The 14064-nt window shown below is 52.2% G+C and overlaps 1 protein-coding gene across 1 annotated transcript in view; it reads left to right on the forward strand.

Annotated features, from left to right (window-relative positions):
- The window catches only part of LOC127578013 (mucin-6-like), a 121571-nt gene that overhangs the window by 48377 nt on the left and 59130 nt on the right, over positions 1-14064 (forward strand). The window contains exon 10 of the mRNA XM_052029719.1: positions 12260-12332. Coding sequence (XP_051885679.1) covers positions 12260-12332 — 73 coding nt within the window. The remainder of the gene's footprint in view (positions 1-12259; positions 12333-14064) is intronic.

Raw genomic sequence — 14064 nt, forward strand, 5'->3', positions numbered from 1 at the left:
TTTGACTCTTTTGAGAAATATTCCACAACCCAATGAAAATGTGATAAAGCCTGATACGTCTGCGAGATTCCTGGCAGTACATCTGATGTGCCAACAAATGATGAAAGAGAGGCTTCTGTTTTATTCCTGCACTTTGTTCAGCATCTTTCCAGGCCATGATGTGTCTGGGCCTCTGCTCGATGGAGTGCTGGAGGATGATGGGGGGAGGGGATCTCATTGAAACCTACCCGATACTGGAAGGCCTGGATAGAGTGGACGTGGAGAGGATGATCCCTTTAGTGGGAGAGTCTAGGATCTGCGGGCACAGCCTCAGAATAAAGGGACGTCCCTTTAAAACTGAGATGAGGAGGAATTTCTTCAGCCAGAGGGTGGTGAATCTGTAGAATTCGTTGGCACGGAGGGCTGTGGAGGCCAAGTCACTGGGTGTATTTAAGGCAGAGATTGATAGGTTCTTGAATGGTAAACATAGAACACTACAGCACAGTACAGGCCCTTCGGCCCACGATGTTGTTCTGACATTTTATCCTGCTCTAAGATCTATCTAACCCTTCCCTCCCACATAGCCCCCCATTTCTCTATCATTCATGTGACTTTTTAAATGTCCCTAATGTATCTGCCCCCACAACATCTGCCGGCAGTGTGTTCCATGCACCCACCACTCTCTGTGTAAAAAAAAACTTACCCCTGACGTCCCCCTTATACCCTCCTCCAATCACCTTAAAATGATGGCCCCTGGTGTGAGCCATTTTTTGCCCTGGGGAGAAAGGGGTTAATGGTTATGAGGAAAAGACAGGACAACGGGGATGAAAAGGTTCAGACATGAGCAGACTTGATGGGCTTGATGAACAGAGATGAGGAGGAATTTCTTCAGGGTGGTGAATCTGTGGAATCCATTGCCACAGAGGGCAGTGGAGTCATTGGGTGTATTTAAGGCCAAGATCGACAGATTCTTGATTGGTAAGTGGGTTAAGGGTTATGGGGAGAAGGTGGGAGAATGAAGATGAAAAATAATCAGCCATGATCGAGTGGCGGAACAGATTCGATGGGCCAAATGGCTTAATTCATGCTCCTATATCTTCTATTCTTCTGGTCTTTAAATCCACACAGGCACCAGACGCTGCACACGTCAGGGTCTTGATGAGGGCAGGGCAGCTGATGTGGGCAACATGGACTTCAGGAAAAGTTGGCAGGATCCCCGGAGGAAGACTGGTTCCAAAGGTTAGAGCCCATGAGACTCAGGGCTAGTTGGCACGTTGGATCCAAAACTGGCTCCGCAGTAAGAGATGAGGTGATGGTGGAGGGTTGCTGTTGAGATTGGATGCCTGTGACCAGTGGAGCCTCACAGAGGTTGGCTCTGGATTCCTTGCTGGTGTCATGTAGATTTACAACTTGGCAAGAGGTATGGTCAGTAAGTGTGCAGATGTCATGAAAACCAGTCGCATTGCTGATAATGTGGAGGGTAGACGTAGACGACAGGATAATATCAAGCAGAGCACTGGCAGGTGTGAGGTGACGGTCTTCGGGAGGTCCAATGAGGGTAGGACTTCCAAAGCAACTGGTGAGGCCCTTGGGACCACTGAAGAACAGAGGGACCATTGTGTACAAGTCTGAGCATCCCTGACTGGAGATAATATGGAGCACCGGGAGATGATATGGTGAAGGGTAGCGAGACAACTCCTTCATTAGCTGGGGCATGGAATATAACGGCAGGGAGGTCACGGTACTTCAGAGAGCATCGGTTCGGCCACAGCCGGAGGATATTCCCGGCAGCCATGCCACGGGGAAGAGTGCAGTCGAGTTGGAGAGGGCGCAGAGGAGATTGACTGGCCCCCTGCCCCAGGACGGAGGGTTTCCGTGGTGAGAGGAGACTGGATGGACTGGGGTCATTCCTGTGGTGTGGAGAAGGCTGGGGGGGTGGGGGGGGGACACCTGATAGAGAGAGTGACACCTTGCTGCCCTCCCAGACCCATGAGTGACCCCCTCGCTGACCTCAGACCCCTATGACCCCTCACTGCCCTCCTAGACCCCTGAGTGACCCCTCACTGACCTCCCAGAGCCATCGATGACCACTGGTCAACCTCCCAGCCTGCAGCAAGGACTGGAGTCGACTTCACTGTCCAGACTGACTCAAGTTCCGCGAGAGTTGCCCGCAAGAGGCTGCGGAGGCTTGTAGGCTCAGCCGGCTCCACCGCGGGCACCCCCCTCCCCGCCATCGAGGGCATCCTCCAGAGGCGGCGTCTATCACTGAGGACTCCCACCACCCGGGACCTGCCCCCTTCTCGTTACTGCCAGCGGGGAGGAGGTACAGGAGCCTGAAGACCCACACTCAGCGATTCAGGAACAGCTTCTTCCTCTCCGCCATCAGATCTCTGAACCTCGTTATCCCTCTTTCGCACGATTTATTTACTTCTGGAACTTACCGTGATCCCTGCGCTGTCCCGCTGCCGCAGCTAAACAAACTTCACAAGGTGGGTGGGTGATGGTCCCCCTGGTTCTGACTCCGGCTCAGTCTGAGTTGCCGCTGGCCCCCGGTGTGTGAGGCAGCAGGGTCGGGGGGCCCGGTGACTCCTCGGGTCCCTCGGGCGATCATGCCGGACCCCCACCTCCCCCCGCCCTTCAGCTTGTGTCTCTGCTCTCTTCCAGCGGTGCCGGTACGAGGTCTGCAACTACGAGGACGTCCAGGGCCACGCGTGCTCCGCCCTCCGCTCCTACGTGCTGGCGTGCCGGGCGCGGGGGGTGCGGCTGACCGACTGGCTGCGTGAGGCGGCGGACTGCGGTGAGTGCAGCCGTGGGGTGGGGAGCACCTCTCTGGGGCTGACAGGAGGGTGGGGGGGAGCCGAGAGTCTGGTCGCTCGTCGGGAGTAGCGTTTGGGGGGGGGGTCAGTGATTGGTACGGGTGGGAGGCAGGGGCCAGACACAGGCGCCGGCCCACCTGGACGTAGGAGGGGAGGTGACCCGGGAGTGGAGTTCGTACACAGGAGCGTTGAGCCGCAGGTTCAGAGCCATGGTGACACCTTCCGTCCTCTGGGCCGCTAGGGTAGGGCGAGGGTTGAGATAACGTGCGGGCAGAGATAGTTCCTCTTCAGATTCCAGTGTCTGCCGTCCTTTGTTTCTCCAAACACCACAGGTGCAACACCTGCCCCGACACCGCCCCTATCCAGGGACCCAAACCGTACTTTCAGCTGGGACAGAGGTTCACCTGCACCTCCCTCGACATCACCTACTGCATTCAGTGCTCCGAGTGTGGCCTCCTTTACACTGGTGAGACCAAACGCAGACTGGGTGACCATTTCACACAACACCTGCGCTCCGTCCGTAACCACGATCCGCATCTCCCCGTTGCCGGTCACTTCAACTCCCCCTCCCACACTGTCACTGATATGTCCGTCCTCGGCCTCCTCCACTGCCGGGAGAATTCCAAGCGCAAACTGGAGGAACAGCTCCTCATTTTCCGTCTTGGAACCTTGCAGCCTGACGGCATGAACATTGAATTCTCCCACTTTAGGTAATCCCCACCCACCTTCCCCACACCCCCCCACCCCCACCGTGCTTCTTCCCTTCTTCCCTTCCCTAACCTCCCTCTCTTTTCTTCTACGCCCCTTTTTTCCCCTCTCTCTCCTTACCTTTGACCCATCCCCCGGTGGATCTGCTCTCCCCTCCTCCCCCACACCTGCCCATCACTGTCTCTTACCTGCATCTACCTATCACCACCCTGTGCCCATCCCGCCTCCCCCCTTCTGTCCACCTATCACTGCTCTGCTTTTCCCTCCTATATATTGAGCTTCTCCCTTTTCCTATCTTCAGTCCTGAAGAAGGGTCCTGACCCGAAACCGTGACCGCCTGCTTTTCTCCACGGATGCTGCCCGGCCTGCTGAGTTCCTCCAGCATCGTCGTGTTTTTCTCCCAGATTCCAGCACCTGTTTCTCCAGCGCTAGTTTACAGATCAGTGTGCAGTCAGCCATGGTGAGGAAGGTGCTTGAGATCACAGCTTCTCTTTGTACAGCCTGGGAGCCGAGGTAACCAGGCACCAGGACCAGATAAGGTGCAAATGAAGGATTGCAAGGCACACACTAACTATTGGACAGTCACTTTACTAACGCTGAGGTATTATTGGACATGAACTTGTAGTTTCTATTGGTTACTAGCACCTTTATTAGTGGAACGTGATTGGTATTCTATGTATGCAAATGAAGGATTCTAACGTGCCCGAAAGTTTTCGATAAGATCTCTTTTTAGTCACATGTACGTCGAAACACACAGTGAAATGCATCTTTCATGTGGAGTGTTCTGGGGGCAGCCCGCAAGTGTCGCCACACTTCTGGTGCCAACATAGCACGCCCACAACTTCCTAACCCGTACATCATTGGAATGTGGGAGGAAACCGGAGCACCCGGAGGAAACCCACGCAGACACAGGGAGAACGTACAAACTCCTTCGGTCAACTCTGTTTAAACTTTAAAATGGAGGTGGCATGGTAACGCCACACTACCACAGCACCAGCGACCCGGGTTCAATTCCAGCTGCTGTCTGTGAGCAGTCTATCCGTTCTCCCCGTGTCTGCGTGGGTTTCCTCCGGGTGCTCCAGTTTCCTCCCACATTCCAAAGACGTACGGGTTAGGAGGTTAACGTGGGTGTAATTGTGTGGCACGGGTCGTTGGGCCAGAAGGGCCTGTTACCGCGCTGCAGAAATAGTTTGGTGATGGGGCTGGACCATTCTCCTTGTACGCACACGTAAATAAAGTTGTGATTGGGAAACAAGGGCAAGTTGTCGGAGTCCAATCAATTGGCGACGTCAGGCCCACAGGCTCCCTTTGACTGGAGACGTTCCCCGGAATTTCACCTCCCCACACGTCAGCAGGCCCTGCGAACCCCACTGTCTCCCGAGGGCTCCCGCCCACCTGGGTTAGTGCCCCAACCATCCTTCCCTGAGCTTCCGATGGGACTTTCTCCTCTGGGAATCCTCTCCCCTGGGAGCCGTGGAGGCAGAGTCACCGAATGTGCCCGCTGCCAACAGTGGAGGGCGAGGGAAGGGCAGGCGGGTGTGGAGGGAGCGGGTGGACAGTGCTGAAGCCAGGACTGGGTCAGTACTGGAGCAGGCTGCTCCTGCCTCTGTTTTATCTGTTCCTGTGTTTGAAAGGTTTTGTGACAACTGTTCTCATTTCCCACAGAGCCTGATTATTCAAAAACCTTCCCCGGCGATGCCTGTGTGAAACAGAATCTGTGTCCATGTGTGTTGAACGGGAAAATCCATCCATCTGGAGAGAGAGTGGACGCTCTGTGCAAGTCCTGGTAATATAAGCTCAACTGTTGGAAGCAAGGATTGGGAATGGCTCCTGCCTTTAGGCCCCATTCTCCTGCGACGGTTTGTTACTGGGCTCCCCCACTTGTTCTCTCTGCTGCCCTCCTGCCAAGCACTGTTCCCCCCTCCTCCCGGGAGGGACGGAGAGGAGAGCACGTGGGAGTGGAGGGGAGATGGATGTAGAGATGGGGGGGGTCGGGGGGGATGAAGATGAAGCCGTGGAAGGAGGAGGAAGAGATGCGAGGGGAAGTGAGGAGGGGGCGTCAGCAAGGTATCGCCTGTTCCCTCCACCAGCGACTGTCCAATGGCACTCCCCCTCCCCCTCCCCCTCTCCCTCTCCCTCCCCCTCCCACACTATCACTGATATGTCCGTCCTCGGCCTCCTCCACTGCCGGGAGAATTCCAAGTGCAGACTGGAGGAACAGCTCCTCATTTTCTGTCTTGGAACCTTGCAGCCTGACGGCACGAACATTGAATTCTCCCACTTTAAGTAATCCCCACCCCCTTCCCCACAACACCACCCACCCCCACTGTGTTTCTTCCCTTCTTCCTTTTTCTAGCCCCCTTTTTTCTCCTCTCTCTCCTTACCTTTGACCCATCCCCCGGTGGATCTGCTCTCCCCTCCTCCCCCGCACCTGCCCATCACTGTCTCTTACCTGCATCTACCTATCACCACCCTGTGCCCACCCCACCTCCCCTCTTCTGTCCACCTATCACTGCTCTGCTTTTCCCTCCTATATATCGGGCTTCCCCTTTTCCTATCTTCAGTCCTGAAGAAGGGTCCTGACCTGAAATGTTGACCGCCTGCTTTTCTCCACGGATGCTGCCCGGCCTGCTGAGTTCCTCCAGCATCGTCGTGTTTTTCATCTGGATTCCAGCATCTGTGGTCCTTTGTTTCTCTGGTGTCCAATGACTGCAGTGTGGACCTTCCGCTGCAGTTACCCAAGCCCAACAACACCGGCAAAGGTGATAGGCGCGTGGGAACACCACCGCCTACACATTCCCCTCCAAGTCACACCACAGGCTGAATTGGAAATATATTACCAGTCCTTCACCATCACTGGGTCTAAATCCAGGGCAGACTCGATTAGTAGACAGTGTAGACAGCCGGCATCTTTCCCCCAGGGTTGAAATGTCTAACACCAGAGGGCATGCATTTAAGGTGAGAGGGGGGTCAGTTCAAAGGAGATTTGCAGGGCAAGTTTTTTTTGACACAGGGTTGTGGTGGGTGTGTGGAATGGGCTGCCGGGGGTGGTACTGGAGGCAGGTATGATCGAGGTGTTTAAGGAGCTCTTGGATGGGTGCACGGATGTGCAGAGAATGGAGGGATATGGACACTGTGTGGGCAGAAGGGTCGGGTTTTGTTATGCTCTAATTCAATTAGTTGGGCACCACGTCGTGGGCCAAGGGCCTGTTCCTGTGCTGGACGGCTCTGTGTTCTGTGTAAACCCTGAAACTCCCTCCCCGGCAGTGCTGTGGGAGAACCTTCACCAGGAGGGACACAGAGGCTCACCCCCCCACCTTCTCAAGGGCAAACGGGTGAGTGATAAGTGGCCAGATAAGATAAGATTTCTTTATTAGTCACATGTACATCAAAACACACAGTGAAATGCATCTTTTTGCGTAGTGTTTTCGGGGGGCAGCCTGCAAGCGTCACCACGCTTCCGGCGCCAACATAGCATGCCCACAACTTCCTAACCTGTACATCTTTGGAACGTGGGAGGAAACCGGAGCACCCGGAGGAAACCCACGCAGACACAGGGAGAACATACAAACTCCTTACAGACAGCAGCCGGAATCAAACCCAGGTCGCTGGTGCTGTAATAGCGTTACGCTAACCGCTACACTACTGTGCCTGCCAGTAGATCCTGCAAGAAAAAGATCTGAAAGAAATTCGGAAAGTCTAATCGCCTGAGTGGGAGCCAGCTAGAGTTCCAATTCAATAAATGATGCCCTTGCATGTGAGATTATACAGAAGCTCTTTTTACACAGCCTCTGCTGTTGCACATCAGCACACAGTGAGCAAGAGCGTCACTGCCTATATGACCCGGAAGGTGCCATGTGAAATTGGTGCGGTTAATGACATTGCTTCTGCCCTCAGTCTGTGCTCTGCCGGCCGGTGGAACTGTACCAGTGAGCCGTGTACGGGGAGCTGCTCCGTCAGCGGAGGTTCCTTCATCTCTTCGTTCGACTTAAAGAGATACCGGTTCCACGGCGTCTGCAAGTACCTGCTGGTCAAAGTAAGAGCATTAACTCCCAACGTCCCTGCACGGTAACAATCACTTTCTTTCGGCACTCTTGAAGATGGCGGGGAGGGGGGTGCCCCTGATGGAGCTGGCTGAGTCCACAACCCTCTGCAGCCTTGATCATGCAACTCTCGTGGAAGCTGAGTCAGTCCGGCCTGTGAACTCTGCTCCAGTCCTACTGCTGGGGTGGGTTTAAACTGGCAGATGGAGTTCAACCCGGGAAAGTGTGAAGTGATACACTTCGGGAGATTGAATTCGAAGTCAGAATACAAGGTTAATGGCAAGACTCTTAGCAGTGTGGAGGAACAGAGGGATCTTGGGGTCCACGTCCATAAATCCCTCAAGGTTGCCGCGCAGGTCGATAGGGTTGTTAAGAAGGCGTATGGAGTGTTGGCCTGCTTGAGCTCAAGAGCCGCAAGGTGATGTTGCAGCTCTATAGAACTCTGGTTAGACCACACTTGGAGTATTGTGTTCAGTTCTGGTCGCCTCATTATAGGAAGGATGTGGAAGCTTTAGAGACGGTGCAGAGGAGATTTACCAGGATGCTGCCTGGATTGGAGAGCATGTCTTATGAGGATAGGTTGAGTGAGCTGGGGCTTTTCTCTTTGGAGAGAAGGAGGATGAGAGGTGACTTGATAGAGGTGTACAAGATGATAAGAGGCATAGATCGAGTGGACAGTCAGAGACTTTTTCCCAAGGCTAACACAAGGGGACATAATTTTAAGGTGATTGGAGGAGGATATCAGGGGGATGTCAGGGGTAAGTTTTTTACACAGAGAGTGGTGGGTGTGTGGAACACACTGCTGGCAGAGGTTGTGGCAGCAGATACATTAGGGACTTTCAAGAGACTCTTAGGTAGACACATGAATGATAGAGAAATGGGAGGGAAGGGTAAACATTTGGGAGGGAAGGGTTAGATCGATCTTAGAGCAGGAGAAAATGTTGGCACAACATTGTGGGCCGAAGGGCCTGTACTGTGCTGTAATGTTCTATGTTCTACGTTCAGTCTGGTTAACAGGTGAGTGAGTTGGAGAGAGAGAACACAAACAAGAAAACGTCAGTGTGAAACAAGAGTAGTTAAGAGCAGAGCACAAATGAAGGAATGTAAACATTGTGGGATGCAGAGTGTGTGAGATTCCAGCGTCAGGTCACACCAAGACTTACAAATGTTGATTTCCACGCTTTCTGTTCAATAAAATGCATTTTTTATTTTTGGCTCTTTAACATCTATATCATGCAGAGTCCAAAGATTCCTGAGAATGGATGTATAACAGCGACCTTTGTGCAGTGCGGTGAGAAACAGTCAGAAACCTGCTTGTCGGCCATCGCCTACACCAGTGATAAGGTGAGGTGAGATGTCAGTGACGGTCCCTTCAGAAGATGAGTGTGTCTGTGTGCAGTGACCAAGCCGAGTCTCCCACCGGGGCCCATTCCCAGAGTCGGGCAGCACAGAGACAAGTTCAAAGGAGATGTGCGGGGCAAGTTTTGTTTTACAGAGCGGCAGGTGCCTGGAGTGCACTGCCAGGGGTGAGGGTGGAGGTAGAGACAACAGAGGTGTTTCAGAGGCTCCTGGGTGGGCACAGTGGAGAGAGATGGACGTTGTGCAGGCAGAAGGGAGCAGTTTAGTTCGGCGTTTAATTAGTCCAGCACATTGTGGGCCGAAGGGCCTGTTCCCGTGCCGCACTGTTCTACATTCCAGAAACAGCCATCGTCCCCTGCCGACCGCTCTGCCCGTCCACACTCAGCCCATTTGCTGGCATTAAGTAAATTGGTTTATCATTGTCACATGTACTGAGGCCCAGTGAAAAACTTTGTTGTTCACACAGATCAGTTCATTACATTAATACATTCTGGTCGCCTCATTACAGGAAAGATGTGGAAGTTTTAGAGAGGGTGCAGAGGGGATTTACCAGGATGCTGCCTGGATTGGACAGCATGTCTTATGAGGATAGGTTGAGCGAGCTAGGGCTTTTCTCTTTGGAGAGGAGGAGGATGAGAGGTGACCTGATAGAGGTGAACAAGATGATAAGAGGCATAGATCAAGTGGACAGTCAGAGACTTTCTCCCAGGGCGACAATGGCTAACACGAGGGGGCATAATTTGAAGGTGATTGGAGGAAGGTCTAAGGGGGACGTCAGGGGTAAGTTTTTTACACAGAGAGTGGTGGGTGCATGGAACGTACTGCTGGCAGAGGTTGTGGGGACAGATACATTAGGGACATTTAAGAGACTCTTAGATAGACACATGAGTGATAGAGAAATGGAGGACTATGTGGGAGGGAAGGGTTAGATAGATATTGGAGCAGGATAAAATGTCGGCACAACATTGTGGGTCGAAGGGCCTGTACTGTGCTGTAATGTTCCGTGTTCTCGGTAGTTCCATATCCTGCTATGCCTTGCCTATTCAAATGCCAAAGTGATATTATATCACTCCAGGCCATCTCTGCTGCCACTGGGCTCCTCTCTGTGTAAACTACTTACCCCTCAGATCCTCTGCAAAACTCCTCCCTTTTCCCTTGTTATTGATCCCCCAACCAATTCTTTCTCGGGGGTGGGGGGTAGGGGGGGGTGGTGGGAATGCTGAGAATGGAAGGCAATACACCTTCCCAAGGAAGAGTGGATCAATATTTGAAGGGGAAGGGCTGCCAGTAAGGGAGTGAAGGGAAACAAGTCTCTGACTCTGACTACCTCACCTGTCGAGCCTTTTATCAGGCTATCCCTCAGCCTCCTTCACTCCAGGGAATTCAAACCCAAAATCTCTCCTCCAATCCAGACAATGTCCTGGTGAATCTCCACTGCACCCTCTCCAGTGCAGTCACCTCCTTCCTGTAGATTAGCAACCAGAACTGCACAAGTGCAGTCTGTAAAATTGCAACATAACATCCCAGCTCTAATGTTCTCTGCCCCGACCTATGAAGGCAAGCATGTCATATGCCTTCTTCATCACCCTACCTGTGCTGCCAATTTCAGGGAGCTACGGACTTGGGCCCCTGTTCATCACCGTTCCCTACCATTTACTTGTAAAGCTACCTCTATTTGACTTCCCAAAGTGCATCACTTTGCACTTCTCGGGATTAAATCCCATCTGGTATTGGTACTGGTTTATTATTGTCACAGTGAAAAACTTGTCTTGCATTCTGTTCAATTCATTACACAGTGCATTGAGGCAGTACAGTGTAAAAACAATAACAGAGTACAGAGTAAAGTGTCACAGCTATAGAGAAGTGCCGTGCAGGTAGACAATAAGGTGCAAGGTCACAACAAGGTAGATCGTGAGGTCAGAGTCCATCTCATTGTCTAAGGGAACTGTCCAATAGTCTTATTACCATGGGATAGAAGCTGTCCTTGAGCCTGGTGGTACGTGCCCTCAGGCTCCTGTATCTTCTGCCTGATGGGAGAGGAGAGAAGAGAGAATGTCCCGGGTGGGTGGGGTCTTTGATTATGCTGGCTGCTTCATCAAGGCAGCGAGAGGTAAAGATAGAGTCCATGGAGGGGAGGCTGGTTTCCATGATGTGCTGGGCTGTGTCCACAACTCTCTCTGTGGTTTCTTGCGGTCCGGGGGAGAGCAGTTGCCGCACCAAGCCGTGATACATCCAGATAGGATGCTTTCTACAGTGTGTCGATAAAAGTTGGTGTGTGTCAAAGGGGACATGCCAAATTTCTTTAGCCTCCTGAGGAAGTAGAGGAACTGGTGAGCTTTCTTGGCCATGGTGTCTACGTGGCTGGACCAGGACAGGCTATTGGTGATGTTCACTCCCAGGAGCTTGAAGCTCTCAACCCTCTCGACCTCAGCACCATTGATGGAGACAGGTGCATGTGCACCACCCCCTTTCTTGAAGTCAATGACCAGGTCTTTTGTTTTGTTGACATTGAGGGAAAGGTTGTTGTCATGACACCATGTCACTAAGCTCTCTATCTCCTTCCTGTACTCCAACTCATCGTTATTTGAGATACGGCCGACTATGATGGTATCATCTGCCAATGTTCTGCTTAACTTTCCATCCAATCTGTATCCTGCTGTGGCCTTGGCAACCTTCTCTGCTCTCCAGAATGCCACAGCTTTCGGGTCAATTTGCTCCTACATTCACATCTGGGGCATTCATGGATAGTCTGGGACAACACAGGTCCCAGCACCGATCCCTGCAGCACACCACTGGTCAGAAACTTCCGAAGTCCGTGCATCGTTGTGAGGATGGACCTCATCGTTCAGAAAGGGAAGGGAAGTGAATTACGGTGGGAACATTGGTCGGGAATCTGGAGCAGATCACCTGCCAGGGGATATCGATGGCCTGCTGGAATCCACAGTGGGTCGGGGTAGGGATGGAGGTGGGAATTGGAGCTTTCCGTTCGTTACACTGGGCCGTGATTCCGTCTGGGCGGACTCATTCCCTTGCCCAGCAGCCCTCCTTCACCTTCTCCTTCCAATATTGATCTAACCTTCCCTGGGAAGGTGCAATGGCTTCCATTCTCCACATCACCCCACGACCTCGAGAAAGAATTGTGTCCTCGTTTCTCGAGAGGTCCCTGGTCTTCAGATCGTAGTGTCGCTCATCTCTTGATGTCTCGATGGAGTCACTCCAGCAACGTGATATATTTCAGCTGAACTGACAAAGCATGTACCTTAGCTTTAACTTTGCTTCAAATTTGAACAGGATCTTACCAGATCAGTTTAACCCTGAACTCAGTAGAGTTACATTGCTTTTGTTTCTTTTCAGTTAAACATGGAAATTTCAAAGCACGATATGATCACAGTCAATAATGAAATCAAGAGGTTGCCCTTCAAGACAGGTAATGATGGGATAACACCGACCCTTCCATCCAACAGGGCACTGACCATTGTTGGATTCAAATGTCACAATGTGTCCTCAGGTCAATGAACCGTCCGGTGAGTGAAGTGGCTGTAATCTTGCAGGCAGACACGGTAGTCGGACGAGGAAGGAAGCCTCAACTGACGCGGCTTCATCCACTCTGAGGGTGTTGGTTAAGAATTAACTGCAGCGGCAGAGCTGCTGCTGACCAGGGTTCGAACCTGACCTCGGGTGCTGTGTGCAGTTCACACTTCGTCCCCGTGAACACAGCGGGGGAGGGCGGTTCCCCTCCAGTTGCTCCGTGTGTCCTCCCACATGCCAAACGCACACTGGATTGGCTGCTGTAAGTTACCAACAACCTCCCCCCCCCCCCCCCCCCGGAATAGGTGGGTGAGAGAACTAAGGGAGTAGGTGGACATGTGAAGAGAGTAAGTTACTGGGAAGGAAGCTGCGAACCATTCTTAGGTCAGAGAGTCGTACAGCATGGGAACAGGCCCTTGGGCACAACTGGTCCATGCCAGCCAAGGTGCCTACCTGAGCTGGTCCCATTTGCCTGCATTTGGCCCATGTCCCTCTAAACCTTTGCTATCCGTGTACCTGTATAAACGTCTTTTAAACGTTGTCATTGTCCTCGCTGCTACCACTTCCTCCAGAGCTTGTATTGGCCCTGGTTTTATTGTTGTCACATGTACCGAGATGCAGTGAAAAACTTGTTTACATATGATCCAGACACATCGTGCCAAAAGTAAGTACATTGAGGTACTAAAAAGAAAACAGAATGCAGAATATAGTGTTACAGTTCCAGAGAAAGTGCAGTGCAGGGAGACAAATAAGGTGCAAGGGCCACGACGAGGCAGATTGGAAGATCAAGAGTTCATCTTTTTAAGATCTCTTTATTAGTCACATGTACATCGAAACACACAGTGAAATGCATCTTTTGCGTAGAGTGTTCTGGGGGCAGCCCGCAGGTGTCGTCACGCTTCTGGTGCCAACATAGCACGCCCACAACTTCCTAACCCATACGTCTTTGGAATGTGGGAGGAAACCGGAGCACCCAGAGGAAACCCACACAGACACACAGGGAGAACATACAAACACCTTACAGGCAGTGGTGGGAATTGAACCCAGGTCGTTGGCGCTGTAATAACGTTACGCTGCCCGCTACACTACCGTGCCCACCCAGGTCCATTCGAGGGTCTGATAACAGCAGGATAAAATCTGTCCTTGAGCCTGATGGTAAATGTTCTCGAGATTTTGTATCTTCTGCCCAACGGGAGGTGGGAGAAGAGAGAATGACCAGAGTCGGAAGGGTCCTTGATCATGTCGGCTACTTCCCCGAGGCAGCGGGAATGGAGGGGAAGCTGGGTTTCATGGGAGACCTGGCTGTGTCCACAACTCTCTGCAGTTTCTTGTGGTCTTGGACAGAGCAGTTGACACACCTAGCTTTGTTTCTGGATAGGACGCTGTACCCACCACCCTCTGTGTGAAAAATGTGCCCCTCAGGTCCCCTTTAAATCTTTCCCCTCTCACCTTCAAATTATGCCCTCTAGTTTTAAACTCCACTATCCTGCAAGGTCGTAATGAGTTTGTCCAACCCCTCCTTATCGTTAATACCCTTTAATGCAGGCAGCGTCCTGGTAAACCTCTTCTGCTCCCTCTCCAAAGCCTCCACATCCTTCTTGTAATGGGGCAAACAGAATTTCACACAGTAC

Source organism: Pristis pectinata, chromosome 14 (assembly GCF_009764475.1).
Source record: "Pristis pectinata isolate sPriPec2 chromosome 14, sPriPec2.1.pri, whole genome shotgun sequence".
Classification (NCBI taxonomy): domain Eukaryota; kingdom Metazoa; phylum Chordata; class Chondrichthyes; order Rhinopristiformes; family Pristidae; genus Pristis; species Pristis pectinata.